This window comes from Glossina fuscipes, unplaced genomic scaffold, assembly GCF_014805625.2.
Source record: "Glossina fuscipes isolate IAEA_lab_2018 unplaced genomic scaffold, Yale_Gfus_2 1, whole genome shotgun sequence".
Taxonomy (NCBI): domain Eukaryota; kingdom Metazoa; phylum Arthropoda; class Insecta; order Diptera; family Glossinidae; genus Glossina; species Glossina fuscipes.
The window spans coordinates 1975506-1995738 of record NW_023998415.1 but is presented as its reverse complement, the minus strand read 5'-3'; the positions used below and the strand labels follow the sequence as shown (position 1 = coordinate 1995738).

At 34.3% G+C, this 20233-nt stretch overlaps 1 protein-coding gene across 3 annotated transcripts in view; it reads right to left on the bottom strand.

The window, feature by feature from the left end:
- Nucleotides 1-208: 208 nt before the first annotated feature.
- The window catches only part of LOC119645256 (carbohydrate sulfotransferase 11), a 20722-nt gene continuing 697 nt past the window's right edge, over nucleotides 209-20233 (bottom strand). Inside the window, exons 2-8 of one of the 3 annotated variants that reach the window (XM_038045364.1) lie at nucleotides 7880-8008; nucleotides 5972-6119; nucleotides 5808-5874; nucleotides 4309-4453; nucleotides 3918-4073; nucleotides 589-917; nucleotides 209-505 (exon numbers count right to left, since the gene is read on the bottom strand). In XM_038045364.1, coding sequence (XP_037901292.1) covers nucleotides 373-505; nucleotides 589-917; nucleotides 3918-4073; nucleotides 4309-4453; nucleotides 5808-5874; nucleotides 5972-6119; nucleotides 7880-8008 — 1107 coding nt within the window. In that variant the 3' untranslated portion in view covers nucleotides 209-372. The remainder of the gene's footprint in view (nucleotides 506-588; nucleotides 918-3917; nucleotides 4074-4308; nucleotides 4454-5807; nucleotides 5875-5971; nucleotides 6120-7879; nucleotides 8009-20233) is intronic. The other 2 variants (XM_038045366.1, XM_038045365.1) reach the window with 2 other exon arrangements.

Sequence of the window (20233 nt, the reverse complement as noted above, 5' to 3'; positions counted from 1 at the left end):
GAAAAAAATTATTGTACATGTTGTCTTTTATGTTTTTATCATTATTATAATGATTTAATTATTATAACTAACTTTATATCAATTCTCAATTTTGTTGTGTTGTTATTATTATTATAGTTTTTAAAATGTGTATCGATTAGAAGGGCTACAGAGCGAGGGAGAGTTGTTTTCAGTTTTTGTCTTTTTTTTTTTTGTTTTTTTGTTTTTGTTTTTTTCTTGTTTGTTTAGTTCGTGTTTTATGTTGTGTTTCTCCTACGATCATGCTAATAACTTATTGTATCTATTTACTCTAAACTAAAGCAGTTCTACAATATTCGTTGTCAGTGTCGGTGTTGTTATTGTTGTTGGATATGCAACAAGCTTCTTTTATTCTTAGGCTTTTACTTTCGCTGAAGTGCTCACTTTACCCAATGCTACGGCCGCTGCTTCGGGAATCTTTATCTCATTCGGTTTTGCTATATTATAATATGAAGCGACACTGTAATCGAACAGCTCAAAATCATATCTGTTATCAGAATGTAATTTTAATTAGTTAAATAGCTGCATAGATGCTGTGTAGATATATATATATTTAGATCACGCTCTTACCTATAATAATCATATAAACCATCCAGTTCACGTCTGGTTAATTGCGAAAAGAATTGCAGCAATAATTCCAATGTATTTTTACCCTTTCCCATATTACGCCATTCGGGCGCTATGACTCGTTTAAGACCAGTCTTTTCGATTAAATATAATTGATCCTCTTCGAGAGTTTCGAATTTCATAATTATATCGAAATTTATTAGACACGGTGTACAAAATCTAGTTGAAGCCACAAAATGCATATCTAAATAATTGCCTTGTTTCACTTGATCCAAAAGCCAACGTATGAATTCGGGAAATGTGGGATGCTTTGGGGCATGATTATCAAATCCCTATAAGTGAAAGACATATATATATATATAAAATTCGAATAGAAGCTTATAAATAAATATTTATTTCAATTGAATTTTCCTTCCTACAATTTTCACATTATGAAAATTGAGAAGAATTAATTTTTCTCTCCTAAAAATAGACAAGATTTTTGTAAATTGTCCTTTATGGACTAACATATCGTCCTATTCTTATCATTTTTTCCGGCGAAACTGAACTTCAAGGAATTAAAATTGAAGTACCTTTACTAACTGTTCTTATTTTCTGTATCCACCACCGTGAGGTTAGAAGTGTGTGCAATAACCGCGAGAATGCCTCAGAGTCGCTATAAACTGTGGTTAACCCAACTATAACAGCCGCTCATATAGGGTCGATTCATATAACACGGTACAAAAATTACGACTCTGTTCGTATAACACGCGAAAAGAAACTCGTAGGACATGGTAAATGAAGGCCACAAAAAAAATGTATTAATAAATTTCTACAAATTTCTCTCTCCCTCTCTCGTAAAAGAGAGAAACATGTATTCCTTAAAAGCTATAAAAATTGTTGTCATGTAGTAGAACTGCCGCGTGGATCAATATAATCTTTTTGAACTGTTAAGCTTAAAAGGATGAGGAGGTGATTAAAAATAATGTGAAGCTTAAGTATTTATTGATAAGACACACACCCACAATCATGCTCAACTTTTGCACATATATCTTTTGCACGTATATCAATTTCACTGCAGCCACAAGAACGAATATAGGAAGCTGAATGTCGGCGCAAGCATTCCTTAATCGATTAAGATCAACATCAATTGTGCGGTGGGATATGCTCCGTTTGTGCGGACGTACGTAACACCTAAAACGGCTTAAGATAGATCCACCTTTTGTTATACTAATCGACTCAGCATCATTTTCAGAATCATTTTATGAATCGATCTAATATTTTCTGTCCGCCTTTCCGTCTGATGTTTGTTCATGTAGTTTTATATTCAACCTACAGGTCGCCTTTCTGAGATATTTTGAAGAAGTTTGGTACGTTGACGTGCTTCACCGTAAAGCGAACGATATTGAAAACCTCTCCTCATATAACGTCTTATTTTGAAAATTAATTATATGGAAATAAAATAGATTGCAATTTTCAAAATTTCCCGAGAAAACTCGCTGAATAACAGTATATCAACATTCCCAATTGGTATGAAAAATTTAATTCGGCTGTGATGATTTTTTGAACCCCTACTCCTATAACCGTTACCACGAAAACTAAATCTGTATATGATAAACAGTTACAATTTTCAATATTTCATAGTATTTCATAATGCAAACTTTAGCGAATTTGAACTATTTAGGTCTCTTTTTTGGATACCACCGCGTATAGGTACTCCCAGGAAATGTAAAACCTTATATACCAAAAAGCCGTAATTGTTCAAGTTTTATGATGAAAATTTATTTATAATAGTAATTCGACATAAGAAATAGGCAGAGCAAATTTCAACCACATAGGTCTATTTCTTAGATACCACTCCATATCTCATAAATAGTAACCCTTTGAGAAAAAGGTTTCATTTTTAAAATTTTATTATTAAAATTGTTTTGGCAAAATTTGGCAAAAAAATTAACGGTCGGCAATTTGGATCGCATAAGTCTAATTTTTAGACCATAAAAATATATAGGGGTTATCAGGCAACAAGCAAGCCCTTATATGGGCAGAAGGTACAATTTTTAGTTTTCTATGAGAGAAATTGAAAAATAATAACATTTTTGGGAAGTAAATGACGTTTGCTCAATTCGGATCAGCCGATATGACATTTCATACATTCCAAAAATGGTGGCGATCGGTTAGCTAATACGTCGACAATTGACAATATTGTTAATATTCTCATAATTTATCTAGACCAGAGGAACAAATTCGGCTGAGCGTTGACAGCGAAGAAGACTCTTCGAAGACTCTTTTTTTTTCAAATATTTTATTGACATTAACCTCTGCGGGTACTTTCAAGGTTGCCGATAGAGTTAGACGCCCCGAAGACACCAGTCTTCGAATATGTTTCGTGTGTCGAAAATGTTTAATCGTACGATCTTCTCTACGATTGCAAATTGAGGGAATGGGCTTTTTAAGGATCCATTGGTGTGTTGCCGTGGTATAAGTAAGGCGAGGTTATCCAAATGTCTTGATCTTGATTGTAACGACATTAATTGGATATAGAGGTGGAATGAGATATTTCCAATTTATTTTTCACTTATTTTAGGATACATTAGCATTTACTTCACCCAATTACCAATAATGTGCAAATAAATTGCAATTAATTGGCATATAAGTAACCCGATCTATGACTATTTCTGGATGACAGATTCTCAGGTAAATCTTAACGGGATCGAAATTGATTTATGAAAATATGGAAAAAAATTGGCGCGTTTTTTTAAAGTTGTCTCAGTTCAGTGTGTCAAATTTTGAAGCGATTGAGACGTGTCCATCTGCCCACCCATCTGTGATAAAGCTTTCGTTAGTCGCAAAAATGAAAGTGTCTGCTACAGATTCGTCAAAAATATTGAATATTTTTCCACGCAAATTGATATTAAAACCTGATATGGAAAATAAGAGAAATCCTATTGAATCGAATTGACTAACAGACACATTGGAACTCCACCAAATAGTGTGTGCTATTCGACAATGACGTATTCCTTTAGAAAAAGGTTTTTGCAAATCAAGTCTAATACCAATAAGTAAGCGTCATTTTTAAAAAGAATTCAAAGAGCAGGATTATCTGCCCTAAGTCGACTTAGGACATGAAAATTGAATATCTGAAGATTTTAGAAAAATTTATCAAAATTTTAGATTGGCAATGAATAAAGAAGATCATCATCGTCTGCAAGTAAGGCTGGAATTCAAAGGGATTAATACAATAATTCAAAATGGCTACCTTTCAATTCTAACGCCTAAAAATAGACAAGAGAATTTAGAAGGAAAAAAGAAAACATTAAATGACTGATATTCGATGTATGTATTTTCATTCTTACCTTTCTTCTATAAGTACGTATTATCTTACGTCCTAGCTTATCGTGAAATGAATGAGGCACAGCAAACATGAATTTATCACGATAAGCACTCAATAGCCTCTCAAAAGGATGACGTGCTATTATAAAAGTGATTGAATCATTTTGTGCCTGTTTCAGCTAGAAAAGATAATAAGAAAAGCAACGAGGAAAAAGTAGAAAAGTACAGAAAGGAAAAACCAAATAAGTGCTCATTTTCTTGCCTTCCTCTTGTGGAAACATGATAAAAAGGATAATTGCAATGCTTATTATGACAATGTTAAAAAGCTTTTAAGTGTAATAAAAAAAAAAAAATAAAAAAAATGCAAACAAAAAAATATGTATATGTATACATGTAATGCAGTGCATTACTTACCTCGTCCAAAGTAACACGAGGGTAACGTACACGGGCTAAATGCAGGAAAATTTCTTTGGTTTTGTGCAAAAATTCCGGCGAGTAACCAGCTAAAATATTAAAATTAAACATCCATGATGATGAGGCAGCTTTGAAAACATTACACCTGCAAATGCAAAATAAATTTGTTAAAAGGAAAAACAATAACAATTAATAAATTCTAGTTGTTTTTTTCCATTTTTTCTTTAAATGAAGGCGATCGTCTTGGTTGCTAATGGTGATCTCATTCAAAGAATCTTTTTTTTCTTGTTTTTTTTTTTCCTGGGGATAAATAAATATTTTAATAATTTTAATAATGTTAATAGTTCCCTATGATTTGTTTATAGTTACAAAAAAGTAAATGGGATAAAACTTATGTTGCACCTTTTAGTTCACTAAAACAAAAGATTATATAATCGAATTTTTTTAAATAATTTTTTTTACTCTCCAAGTCCTTTTATTTGATAGCCATATGGACGATACTGTTAGGAAAAAATTATTCCTCCCCGTATGGGCGATATTGTTAAGAACAAAGTTAATCCCCATCGTCCTATTTTTTTAGGCAGATAATATATCCTCGTTTACGGAATAAACGAAATAATTTCAAATATTTTATCTTGTTCATGACAAAATGAAATATAGGGGTTTTCCGTAAAGTAAATGTAGCAAGAGATTCAGCCTTCTATCTTTCATAATCGGTGAGTAATGAGCGAAACCCCACAATTTGTTGCTTAGAGAAGCGGGATCACGTTCAATTTAAGCTTACTTGCGGGCATGTGCTCTAACCAATTTGATCTGTGTTTATTACAAACCTGCGTGCAGAAACTTCCAATTGCTTTACCAACTTTGAAGTCGATGCTTTCAGGACCAGGAGGGTGACAGTAACATTGATTACGCCGATGGACAGACGGACATGCGTAAATCGATTTAAAATTTCACGCTAATCAAAAATATACATACTTTATACGGTGTTTGGAGCTTTATTTTTGGCGTTGCAAACATTATGACAAAATGAGCATGCCCTCTACGATGGTAGGTACAAAAAAACATGGAAAAACATTTTAGTAGGCTTACATCACTTCGTTTATTGCAATTATGCGCGTAACGACTTTTCAAAATAATGCGCTATATGGGAACGGCTCGAAAAAATGATCCGACTCGAACCCTTTTCAATAGCGTTCGTCTCTCGGCCAAACACACAAACTTCTGTACTAAATTTTATCTGAAAATAACTCAAAAATTGCTACTTGTAGGGTGAGTGCAAGAAAAGAAAGCGGACGGACAAGCTTAAAACTAACCGTATACTACAACGTGCGAATGGTGGATAAGATATTTCGGATGGATGCAATGATGTGGCGTGTGTGATTGCGCGTATAGGCGTTAGACGCCTTATGACAGAATCAATCGCTTGCGGAGAACCAAAGGTGGAGGAGAGATTTAAAAAAAAAAGAAAAAAGAAGCATATGTGAAGGAATATTTACCATATAATATGATATTTCTTATTAACTAGAAACTCCCAAGGATTCGGCTTATGCCAAGGATCAGTACCTGCAAATATAAAGAATTGCATAAAGAAAATTATTTCGTTAAAATAAATTTATTTCTTAATATAAGAAAAAATTATTTTTGAGAAAACTGAACTTACCCACCACATCTAAACCTAATTCCGAGCATTTATCGAGCAGCACTTTCCGCCTTCTTTCCATACGTTTTTCCACTTTAAGCATATCGCTCTCCGACAATGATTGTATTGCTTCATCGGGTATAAGCGGTATATGGGTCTCATTTATATACTAAACGAAACGATAATAAAAAAATAAAAAAAAATAAAAAAATATTAAAAAAAAAAAGAAAACAAAAAATAAAAAAAAATAGTAACATTAAAATGCTTTGAATAAGTTTGCTAAGTTTTGAAAAAAACTTGTATGAAATTATCTGTTCATCTTTCGTTTTGTTTTTATTTAGAAAAAATTTAGGAAAAAAATTCATACATTAACCATAGAAATCTGCAAAACACTGATTACAAATGTGCATCCAGAAGAAATTTTGCAAAACTTAGATTTAATATCAATTTTACATAAATACAAGTAAGAAAGCTAATTATTTATTTGCCTTAGAGCAAAATGTTGATTGCCCATCATCAGAAGATCGATCGTCCGTACGATCGTATTCAAACTTATTCGTCTTCGTTCGACGTTCGAGAAGACAAGCCGAAATATCGGAAATATGCAGAGATGCAAATGAACAACTTTGGATCGTTATATAGTTACTCGGTGGCTTCCATTTCTCTTGAGGTTATGTTGTGATATTCCTCACTAATTACTAGTAGAGCATTTTACGTATGACTTAGTGTGCGATCATAAGAATCTATTTCGTTTTTTTTTTCTTTCCTTTTCTTAAGCAGCAAGTGAAGGTCGTCATAGTAATCGGTGATCGATCGTGAAAGAACAATTGAGAGATGAGAAGCGAAAGATGAAAAACAATTCCCGCTTCAAAATGGCATACAAAGGCACCGGAAGTGAGAGACATATTGCATTTGTATGCGAGAGTATTCTTCGCATTCTTAGATTTACACCTTTTCTAGTGACAATCTTGGAAGAAGTAAATCCGTTGGAAATGTATAATTATAATCATTTCACTTCAATGCAACCAAAAATGAAGTGATGTTATTATCGCAAGCAAAGTTACCTGAAGCGAACTCGTACAATTCTAAGTTAAATCATAGCTGGGCAGGTAAGGATTTAAGCAAATGTTTTCAAGAATACATCTCATCGTTCATATTCCCACGATTTTTCGAATATTGATTGAGGTGATGATTAAAACTAACGCATAACACAAATATGTATACAAGATCCGCCTGAGTAGCCTAGTAGGTAAGAACTACTATAAACTACGTCAGTGTTCGCGGATTCAAATCTCAGGTCGGTAAAAGCACAACGCTTGCCGATATCTCTTTCTCCCTCCTCTTTTCTTTCTAACGATCACCGTATTCCACGAATTCCGAGCGACTAGTCATATTATAATAAAACAAAAAGTGACGATGAGGAAAATCTTTGGTCAACGACAGGCGAATACAACGTAAATTTCAATGGCAGAAGAACCAAAACCAAAAATTGCGAATGGGTGACATATGATAAAAAGTTACAGTTTAAAAAATTATTAGAAAAATGATTTTTCTAGCGTCTTGACCTTCCATCTCGAATAGATGCTTGTTGGGATATTGGCCAGTAATTTCTATATCCTAGTTGGCCTACACAGTCGCGAGTGTATAAGAGAAAAAAAAGGTGAAAAAAGTCAATCAATTGGGTCACCGATTTAGGTAAAGGCGCACAACAACAAAATTCAACACATAATATTTTCGTCTTCCGATGATGGGCTTATTTAAACTAAAAAAAAATACAAATAAAAATAAAACTTATTTTCTTATATATATATATGTATATATATATATATATATATATATATATATATATATATGAAAAGGGGGGGAAAAAAAGAAGAAGAAAATTATATAAATAGAATAAAACAACAACAAAAAATTTAAAATATTTACTTTATCATATTTGGAATGTTTTTTCTTAGAATTCCCTGTGGCCGCTATTGTTAGATCCTTATTTTTGCCGAGCAACATAACCGGATAACGAAAAGTTTGTTCGGCAAAATGTTCCTTCACTTTTATCGCCTATAAAACATTTCAAGTTTAACTCATTTATGAAATTTATTTTAAACGTTTTGTTTATTTGTTTTATATTATTTTTATTTTTTTTTTTTTTTTGTTTTTTTTTTTTTGGTTTTTTTTTTCATAAAAGCTTTACTTGTAAAAATTAAAATGTCAGGCGATTCTTTTTGGACATATGGAAAACAAATTTTGTAGCTGCAGTAAGAAAATTTTCGATATTATATATGATTTTGGGTGTTTTGGGCGCAAAGGCTTACAATGAATGGCGAACGAAAAGTTTTTAAATAAACGATTTCGGGGCGATTTTAGTAATGATAAAAGAGGCGTTCACTACGGGTATGAAAACAATATGAAAATATTATTGAATTTAACGAACAGATAACTATTAAAAGCAATTTCAAGCTTTAATAATAATAGTCAGTGTCTACAGTTAAACGAAACTAACGACAGTTACTAAGTAATGTAACTTTTTAAAATCTTAATAACAACAACGCACCAATGTCTGGTGTCTGTAACTTTGAAAGAGAAGTTATGTCAAGGTCGAATAGTTAGCTATCTGATCTGACCTAATCAACGCTGAGTCATCTTAAAGGCATTATGAACTGTAACTAAATAAATTACATAGTCTTCACTTCTACTAAGCATTAAGTTAATAATGTTGCTGAGAAACACATATTTCTTAAATTGTTTTTTGCTTTTTTAGAAAAATCCATCTCTACGCTATATTTAACCCATAGACGACCCTGTACTTACAGTTCTAGTTATATGTTAAATACGCTCGATATGTTGCATGTTTCAGTGATTAATATTGTATGAGCAGCATGGCGTATAAGTGATATGAAATTTTCTTACTTTCTTAACTAACGATCCAAGGCCTATTTAAATCTAAGGCTTTTGATGATTTAACAGGCAAAACCCTTAATGTCGAAGAGTTTTAAATGATTCTTGTCCGTGCCTGCGTAAATCAGCCATGATAAAGTAATGCGAAGTATGCAGCGTTCTCCATTTAACGTTATTGCTCAAAATTTTATTCTCGGCATTCGTTACTTTTGTTATTTGATTGATTTGAAAAAATCTGCTGCCGAAGCGCATCAGACAATTTTAGAAGCAATTATATTCTAACTGCCGCTTTTGATTTTGATCTCAATGACAATAAACGGACTCGAGGACCAAAAAAGTTCAAGGAAATGAATTGCAAGACTTATTAAACGAAAACGCAGCTCAACTCTCAGAAAACTTTCGAATTGCTTAGCAATTGATGAATCAATTTTTTCTCGACGTTGCCATGGGAGATATCCAAAAGAAGGGAAAATGAGTATCAAACGAATTGACTAAAAATGCCATTTTGAACCGTTGCAACATTGAGGTTTCATCAGTTGCCGGGCAAAAAAAGAAGAGTTTTCTGCGGCGTATTGTGATTGGCAATGAAAAGTGGATCTACTACGCCAATCCCGAACATAAAAAGTCGTAGGAGAGTCATCCACATTGACATCGTGGAGGAATATTCATGGCTACAAAGTTTTATTGTCAGTGCTCATGATAGTATATTACGAGCTGAAACTGTTTGCAGATGTCTACCAAGACGTCAGTTGAACAAATTGAACGGTGTATTGCCGCAAAAGAGACCAGCCTGTCACCGGTTAATAGAAGTTGTCGTGCAAAGTCGTCCTCTTGCATGACAACGCTGTCCTACTCCTTGCAAGAGTTGTTAGGATTGCAGCTCGAATGGGAAATTCTGGCGTACCCAGCATGGTCGCCCGACATCGCGCCTCCTGGTTACCACTTGCTCAAATCAAATGCAGCATGGCTTGACTGGCATGCCGTTTTCAAACTGTCGTTGATGGGATCGCTGTCAAACCGATGGCGTCTTTTCGACACGGTAGGGCCGCGCTGCCACAAAGATGCGAAATTTTCCTCAATAAATGCTATTCTCAAGCAGAAAAAATGTGTAAAATACATGCAAGCACATAATAATAACATTCGGATGGACAGACGGACACAAATACATCAATGAACCAGTTTCACTCTAAATGGAAGATTTTCCCAGAATGTTACCAATGCAAGGATAAATTGATTATGCCTCCATGATATTGTGATTGCTACGTAAAAACACAAATAAATCATAATCATGATGGTGATGATAATGACGATGATATAAATTTAAGTAGACAGACAGACAGTCAGGCAGACGGGCGGAGAGAGAGCAGAAAAAAGAGACCTGTGTAGGTGGACATTTATTTAAACAGCCGCATGAAATAGTTTTTAGAAAATTTTCTAAGGTTGAATGCACAAAATGACATCATGAGACGAACATTGAAATTTGAGAATATTCTTTAAATGCACGTGAAGTTTGCCGCTTCGCTTCACTTATCATGATTGATGATGAAATTCTTCTTCTTTTTTTTTTTTTGTACAAATATTTATCAATTATTTTTTTGCTCCTATTATACTCATTAAAGAGATCCCGACTCTAGCTGCCCTTTAATTTGTCATCTATGGATGTGTTGTTAGAATTTTCAAAATTGTACACGAAAACTGAAATAAATGTGATTCATCCGCGACAATGTAACCAGGAGCTTAAAAAGAAAATAAAAAAAAAAACACCCTGAATATTTCCAATAGTTTTTTGAGAATAATTTTTAATATGATATTTATACAGAAAATATTGCTTTGAAATTTTTGGCTTTAACGTTCGCTTCGGCCAGCTGCAGTGCGTTGAATCGCATTTCCATAATTATCAAGCTTTGAGTTTATCAAAGATATTTTCAGAAAAAAATCCGCTGCAAGGGTATTGTTCCTTATCGCAATCGTCGATCGCGAGAAGTGTGCTTTCATATTATAATTAATTTCAAGAATTCTATATCGTACATAATACCATATATGCATACCATAAATTGTATATGAATCTCATAACCATGTTGACCTATTCATGATTGCTTCCTAGAGCTCTTAATTTTGCAATATATCAGCTATAAAGTGACCGCTCGGCACACTTGAGCGCGATAAATTAAATTTAAAAGTGGATACGGTCCACTAATGATAGTTACCATCATTAATGGCTTGGTGCAATTATCGGTTTACAATGTGGTAGAAAAATATTGATAAGCTTGCAAAGCTAGTACTGTTCCACCGGCGAGATTGCGTTGCGACGGGCAAACCCGGTGTGGAAACAAGGAATTGTTACCCCAGCGGTTCAAAATTGGAAAATGGCAAAATTTGGACAAGAGTTTGTGGGCCTAGTTTTCAGAAGGCCATATCGATGGGATATAGTCCCTCCATATTCCAAGCAGAAGTCTACGCAATCTCCGCGTGTGTCTCTGAATCTTTAAGAAGGCGGTGCAGAACGGAACGGATTTGAATTTACTCGGACAGTCAAGCCGACTTAAAGTTCCCAAAGGGGTGAATGATAACATCTAGGCTTGTGCTGGAGCGCTGAATGAGCTAGACAGAGGCAATGATGTGCATCTAATGCAGGTGCCGGGCTATTCGGATATTGAGGACAACGAAAGGGCTGACTGTCCAGCCAACAGGAGAAACCGAGAAACCATGTTAGGTCTTGAACGTTTCTGTGACGTATCAAGAAGCTCTATTAACAGGCTGGTATCGCAACGGGCACAGAAGAAATCGGATTGCTGTTGGAAGCAATGTGCAGGACAACGGCAGGCAAAAAGGTTTATAAAATCTTCCGGTACGGCACCTAAACTACGGGAACTTAGAAGAAGCAACCTTCGATTGGTCGCGGACTTCTACACGGCTCATAATTCCCTCAGTTACCAACTGAAAAACGTAGGTATATCCGATACTGATTTATAAAGTGTCTGCCAAAGGGCGAGGGAGACGTCCTATCATATTCTATGTGGATATGAGGTCATCTGCAGAGTCAGATACCATGTGTTTGGCGAGTGTTTTGTCGATCCAAGGAAGGTGGCGGGATGGATTTATAAAAATCCTAAAACTGGAGGGCTAGAGGCAAGGGCGAGTATAATAAGTCTTCTAAGTCGCGGCACATTTTGCTCACGCAATTAATTGTAATCATAATTAACAGGCTTTATAATCCAGGATATAATCTACAAATTTTATGTATATCCTTTGGGGTGATATAGATATCTAGGATTCATTTCGAACCGTATATAAATTTTTATTTTTTCCATCTTTTGGAATTAATTTTAAAAAATTATTTATTGGAATTGAATAATTTTCGAAAATCTTCTATACTTATAAACAAATTTGAAAATTGTTATACCAGCTGATGAAGAACGAAAACATATTATGTTTATTTTTCTGTGATTGCAATATGATTGCAAGAATATATATATAGTAGATGCACGACAATTAATCCATTGGTATAGGGGGGAATACCTAAAACATTCTTTTCACTGCGCCTTATAAATGTATTTAAAAAAAACGAAGTCTTGGTGCAGTCTTGCTTTTGGCTTCGCACATAGAATATGCATTCAAATGTTTGCACATTTATTTGCTACATTTTATGAATAATGAGCAAAAATCAATTTTTTATTCCTTTTGAAAAACAGAGGTGCGCTCAGCTTACGTGGTGTTGTAGACGTCTAATTCGACCGATTCCGTCCATTTTCAATACCAACGTGGGCGCAAGAATTTCCAATATTTCTGCTAAATTAGAAGTCGATAGCTTTTTTAGCAGAGAGACTGTCTGTTTACAACAAACATTGCACAGACGGACAGATTCAGAGACGGTTGAATGGACGGACGGACTTAACTAAATCGCAGTTGTGCCGGTGTGCATGTGAGCAGAATTTCAAAAACATCGATGTCATCGATTATTAAAATTGTTTGTTAATGAATTTGTTTTGCTCACAAAGCGATTTAATTTCTATAGACTTTTCGAAGAACAGTTGAAGATGTTGTACATTTTTAAAGTAAATGCACACTTTTTTATAAGAATAGTTAGCACATAGTATAAAAGCTTGTAAAAGCTTGTAATAAGCATAATTGAATCTGTTAATTGAAATGTTCTTCTTTTCTTCATAACACGGAATGCAAGTGTTTGCGTTGTGTTGTTATATGTATTTTAATTTGTTTCTTACGATCAGTTATACGCTTTTTATACCCATCACCGAAGGGTGAAGTGTACACTTATTTTATCAAAATATTTCCAACGCCCACAAGGAAACTTTGGAAACCGAAATTCTGAATTGATTTAAACATGTCCGTCTGTCCAGTTTCCAATCTCTCGCTCAGAGTAATGTGTGTTGTAAACACTCTCCTGGCAGAACTCTGGCAGAAACATTGGAAATTCTTAAACGCAGGTTGGTATTGAAAATGGGCCAAATCGATCGCAGCACTCGCCTACAGTATAACGTAAACTCAGAACGCCTCTGTTTCGCGAAAGTAATAAAAAATTGATGTACTGCTTATTACTCGTAAACTCTTGTAGATAAAATTACCAAAATCTTAAATGCTTTAATATCTCTATAAAAATAGAAAAAATCAGCCACGCCTACTCGATTTTATAGTGCATCATAATTTTATTTATTTTTTTTTTCAAGATCTCTATAACGCGCAGAAGCAAACTTCAAAAGCCCCATAAAGTATATAAACACTTAGCCAATTTCAAATTTGGAATGCACCTAAACATGTCCGTCTGCTTGTCTGTTCATCTGTCCGTCTGCCCATCTATACAGTGTCTGTCGTAAACATTCAATTCGCAGTTCGCAGAAATTTAGATATCGCCTGCAAATTTGCGAGGGAATACCGAAATGACCTAAACCGGTCGAACGAAGCGTCTATAACTCCCACACACCTATGCAATAAAAACTGTGAACTCATGAACTTGAACTCATACATCATATAAATTTTTACTTTTATTCCAAAAATGGAACAAAACAGCCACGCCCATCCAATATTACAGAGTATGAAAATTAAGTTCTTCCTTTTGTTAATCTTTCTCAGGATACCGTTGATGGGTGTGTGAAAGATCAACCACGCCCATCCAATATTACAGAGTACGAAAACGAAAAGTTCTTCTTTTTTTTAATCTTTCTCAGGATACCGTTGATGGGTGTGTGAAAGATTCAGTCGCGATCGAATATAATATCTTATTTATTTATTTATTAATTTTTTCTAATGATTTGATGTTAATGACCGCCTGGATAGGACTTCTGTAAACATTCGATCTTGAAAGACCGATTTTTCGCACTTTTCTATATGAATGTGCTTTTATTTCACTAATAATGCGAACAATCTTCGTGACTACGGTCATCGAGAGTCCGGAGTTTATTGGAGTGAACTGATTATTCAATGTAAGCCTAAAATAAAGTGTCAAATAAAACTATATCGCATCAATATCGGCTCACATCGGCATTTTTGGATATTACATGGTTGTTAAACTTTTCTCTTAATAAATGGATTGTGTCACCATTTTGTTAAAGTCAAATATACTCCAAGTAGGAATTGTCTAAATTTTGCCATAAACAATCAGTTATCCTGTTTTTCTAGCGTTCTCCATTTTCGTATAAGTAAAAGGCCTTTACATTAGTTCAGATGCGTTTTATTTAATATAATAGCGGGTGGGTGCGGCTGATTTTTTCCATTTTCAAAATAGAAGTTTTTGCCGCGTACCCGTGTCCGTGGAAAAGTTAATACCGCTTCCAAATTCTTTTGCGAATTTGTACGCGCTATCTGCGGTTTCGCTAACGAAAGAAATGTTTACCATAAATACTACACAGTTAAGTAGATGGACAGATGCACAGACGAACACATGGACATGGACATGGTGCATTCCAAACTCGAAATTGGCCAAGAATTTATGTACTTGTCTACGCTTTATAAAGGTATTGAGAAAAGCTTAAATTTTGATACACTGCAATATTGGATAGGCGTGGTCAATTTTTGTACAGGTACAGCAGCATTTTCCGTAGAATATATACATCTTTGTACATTTATCTGCTAGAGTGTATATGTGATAAGCAAAACACCAATATTTTATTCCTTTTGAAAAATAGATGTGCGCTCAGTTTACGTGATGCTGTGGGCGTCTACTACGTTTGATTCGGACAATTTTCGGCGCTAAGCTGCGTGCAAGAACTTCCAACATTTTTGCCATATTTGAAGTCGATAGCTTAATTTTTGCGACCAAGAGATGTTTACAACAGATATTGCACAGACGGATAGATGGGTAGACAGATATACCTAAGCCGATTTAGAGTTTGATGGTGATCAACAATATATATATATATATATATATATATATGTGCTTTGTGGGGTCTCTGATGCTGAATAAACATTCGTGTTGCATATATATAGCGAGAGTCGTAAGATTTTTGCACTCGCTTTAAGGACGTTCGCGAAAGGCGCTTAAAACATTTCCAGAAATATTTCTATGAAATGGAAGATTAAAAAACGTCAAAGGAAAGCCTTTAGGTACTATCACTGATTCAACTGCACCGTCTTGTTCTACTGCTAGAGGTTTTCAAAATTTCCAAATTTGGAAGATGGACGCATGGTGGATAGTCATTATTCAATAGTTAAATTATCAAATTTCCGTTCACTTATGTATAAAAAACTTTTGGACAAACAGTGGCAGTCTGTTTCAATATTTGAGTTTTTGAGAATCTTGTCACGGACAGGCAGCCAGTTTCATATAAAATCCAAAAATACCCTCTCTCAGGGTGAAATTTTCAAAAATAAAGAAATAGACTGACGGACATGCATTAATGGCCAATTCGCTGTATTTATATATATATCTGTATGTATGCATTACACGTAAGTGGTATATGGCTGACCAAATACGGATTAGAAAATGTGTAGGGTATTTTCGAAAAAGCTCATCGTAAAGTCTGGTAATTTTTCAATCATTTTCTCAAACTGCTTGCAACATTCGAACGAAAGCGTCAGAGACCCTTTAAAGTTCTTGATACGAAATCGAATTAGGTAAATCTGTATATCCGTATGTTCGTCTGTCTGTAATGAACTTTTTCCTATTCGCAGCACTGAGGACATTGGACTTAAATTTGACAGCAAGATTGGAAGTTCTTGCAGGCCGGTTGGTGTTTAGAACGACCCAAATCGGCTGAAAGTACACGCTCCCAATGCAAGGCGAAGTGAGAACATCTCCCTTTTCAAAAGCAAAAAATGGGATTTTTTTGCTCAATAATCTTAAGCTACTGTAGATCTAATGATAAAAATTTCTTCGTTATATTTCAAGGGAGATTCTAAAGTGGTTGTGTAAGAATGAAAAAATTACTCACTCCCATATAACATTACAGAGTATCAATTTTTTTTTTTTAGGAAGTGTAGGGGATACGAGAAGTTCTGCTTGTTATCTTATTCTTAATTGTCTTAATTTATTTCCATTTGTTTTATTGTTGCAATTAAATTCTCGTAAATTTTCCAAATTTATAGGTTGAGATATTATTAACAAAAACCAAAAACCAAAAGAAAAAAACATAAAATGTTAGAAGATTCTATTCAGCTTTAGGCAAGTTTCTCGTCCCCATCGTCAGCGTGCAAGAGCTTTTGATTATTTTTGTCAAATTTCAAGTCGATGTTATTTGTCATCAGCATAATGTTTGCCACAGACAGACTTACGGACGAAGGGACTGACATGCCTTGAATCGATCCAATATATACGTGCTTTTTATAGCGTGTCTATGAAGCTTCCCTTAGTTTGTTGCAAACGTTCCGTTAATAGGAATATATCTCCCCATGTTTCGATGGCGAGTTTTAAAAGAAAACATTTGTGTGCACACACCTATGCAACATTTTGATCATCTTTACTTAAAAACAGCTTTCTCCGTAATATTAGTGGGAACTTTTTCTTCCATACATTGTTCTTCGCTTCAATAGTTTTTCTAATTAAGAAATAAAAAACATTTAGTCGTAAACTATTGGGAAGTAATAACAGTTGAACCAAATGTGACATTTTTGCATATTAAATATATACTTTTAAAAGCGTTAGTCCATGAATATATTGTACGACCATAGGAGTGGACTTAATACCAGTCATGGCAGTCATATAAAATAGAATTATTACATACATGCATATCTCGCAGAAGCAATGACGTAACCGCCAAATGAAGAGCGATAATGTAACGTCCGTCCGTTTTATAATTTCAAAACTAAACGTAAATAAAGCACATCTCTGATTAAGATTTGGATCAAATTTTAAAAACTTTTCACAAAAAGGATGAGGGGTATATTCATTTCGTCCAAACGGTTGCAACGCCCAGAAAGAAGCTTCGCACACTTCACAAAGCGTACATATTCTTGATCAGCACCAAATTCCAAATCGATTTAAGCATGTTCGTCTGTCTGTCGGTCCATCTGAATGTCTAATGTAAACATTCTCTTGGTCGCAAAAATGAAGCTATCGACCGAAAATCGGACAAATGTATTGGAAGTTCTCGCACGCTGTTGGGCGTGGAAAATGGTCCAAATCAGACAAAGTAGACGCCCACAATACCACGTAAACTGAACGTATATCTGTTTTTCAAAAACCGACAAATGTACAAAAATGTACATATTGTACGGGCAATGCTGCGGTGCCTGTACAAATATTGGCCACGCCTATCCACTATTATACAGTATATTAAAATAAAATTTTTTTCTCAATACCTTTATAAAGTGCAGAAAAGTACATAAATTCTTGGCCAATTTCGAGTTTGGAATGCATCATGTCCATGTCCATGTGTTCGTCTGTGCATCTGTCCATCTACTCAACTGTGTAGTATTTATGGTAAACATTTCTTTCGTTAGCGAAACCGCAGATAGCGGGTACAAATTCGCAAAAGAATTTGGAAGCGGTATTAACTTTTCCAAGGACACGGGTACGCGGCAAAAACTTCTATTTTGAAAATGGAAAAAATCAGCCGCACCCACCCGCTATTATAGAGCGTGAATATTTGGGTTATTTTACTTTCTTTGCCTCTTTTAGGACAACGATGTTGGGTATAAAAGATTCGATCACGACCGAATATAATTTTCTTACTTGTAACTATTGTGATTTTTATACCGTCCACCACTTGTGGTGCAAGTGTCTATTAAGTTTGTGTGGATGTAGGCAACAATCAGAAAGACTTGACACAGACTGACTTTGGATGATAATATACCGATCGATTCGGAAAGTGATTCTCTTGTCCGTTTGTCCGTCTTGTCTTCTCGGTTCAATGTACAGGCTGCAATTATTGAGATATTTTGATGAAATTTGTTACAACGGCATGTTTTGGCCCAAGAAGTAGCGCTATCGAAAACGACCCGGATCGGACGACTTTCCCGACCATTTCCCATGTAACACTTTACTTTGAAAAGTCGTTATATAAATTATTGCATTAAGCGAAGTGGTGCAGAGTACTTACTGGTGGGCCGCGCTCCACTGTAGTGTTTTTACTGCAATAACAAACAATGGATTCGTTCCACTTTCAAAATAAACGACTCTTATACACGGGCACATGCACATATGCATAGATATATATATAATATTTTGTCAATATTAAATGTTTTTTTCTAAGCTGACTCACTGACAGTGTTTTATATTTACACAACGATGTTTGTACAATATTTTCTATATTTCCTCAGCGAAGGATGGCTAACATTTTAATACGTGATTTATATATAGATGATTTTTATGTCTTTTAGAGGTTATCAGCTTCTGAATCACATACGCCCTCAAACTTAATATACGCCGAACTTGACGATTCTTCTTATTTCGAATTTTCATAAGGAACCGACCGTAATAGGCAATTAAGATTGCGCGCTGATCAAAATTGTTGGCATTTTATTAGAAGAATGAACAAAATATATTCTCATTCTTCTCACGACGATAGCAAAGCAGGCCTTATTGTGTATGAAAGACGATCTCTTAGGGCTTCGGGTATATATAATAGATAGCATTAATCGAATTTATTTAAACAAACTCAATTTCTGTCTCATCTAATACTGACGAATTTGAAAAAATTTTTAATTCACTTACATGAAATTGAAAACGAATTCAGGAAAAAAGGTAGCAATAACGAGATATTGGGTGTAAGATAAATATATGCCTTTTTACAACCGAGAAGGTAATTAATAATTTAGAATATAGAATAAAACTGTGACCTCTTCATTTGAACATACCCTGTTTAAAATATACGCAACTGCATAAGTTATCGAGAGAAATTTATAGCTGCAGATGGCGCGTGCTTGCTTTTTCTAATTAACAAAAACGGCCCGAAATTATATTCACATGTCCAAGGAAAGAACTAATCTTGGATTTTTCCGTCCTTAATTTTGTATATACATACATCGCATGAAATACAAAACTGGAATCCTATTGCTGGGCGAAAATTCTTTCATTCTTTGCGTGCCAGCCACGCCCGGCTTTTGGCGGCTGACAGCGAAACGATTGATTGTTCAACCTAACATTTGATGGATGCGAAAATGATGCATTTAAAGCTTTTCATGACGAGACTTATTGCCTAGGATTTTTTAAGGCACTAGTGCAAGATAAGCAAAGCAAAGCCACCCGATAAGCTTTACCGAGATCTACTGGGCTTAAATTTCTTTTACAAAAACAAATTATTATTGAATTCAACGTAGGGGACTTGAATAACAGGTCTTGACTGTGCGAACAGCATTTTTGTTGGCCAAATGTTCAATCGAGCCGAACTTTAATCAAATACAACATACACATATATTCGTTTCAATTTTTATCTCTACGAGTTAAACAGGCAACCGATCCCACGGTACTGAGCATAATGACTAATCGATTAGTGAGAAGAGCACGCTATAGATAATCAATTGTTTTCTATTTTTTGCTTAAATTTTTAGGCAAACAGATAATGGACATTTGAACCGTTCCCGTTCACAAATGTATAAACAATTCAAACACTCTTCGCACAAGCAAGCAAACAAACATATATATATATATAAACAAACAAATATATATATATAATATATATATAATATATATATATATATGTAATCAAATAAATAATCATCCACTTTACTCTAAATAATATTTAAAAATAGCAAACAAATTATTTACATATAAATTAGTTACAGTGAAGGTGCAAATTGTTTTATTTACATTTGAACAACTATAATAACAAAAGAGCGCTTACGTTATGTGTGAATAGATAGATATATATGTATGCATGTATAAGTATGTAAGATGTGTCTTAATGAAATTCTATTATAAAAAAGAGCAAAGTGCACAAACAATCAAGAAATTAATACGAAAAAAAAAAAAAAAAAAAAAAAAAAAAAAAAAAAAAA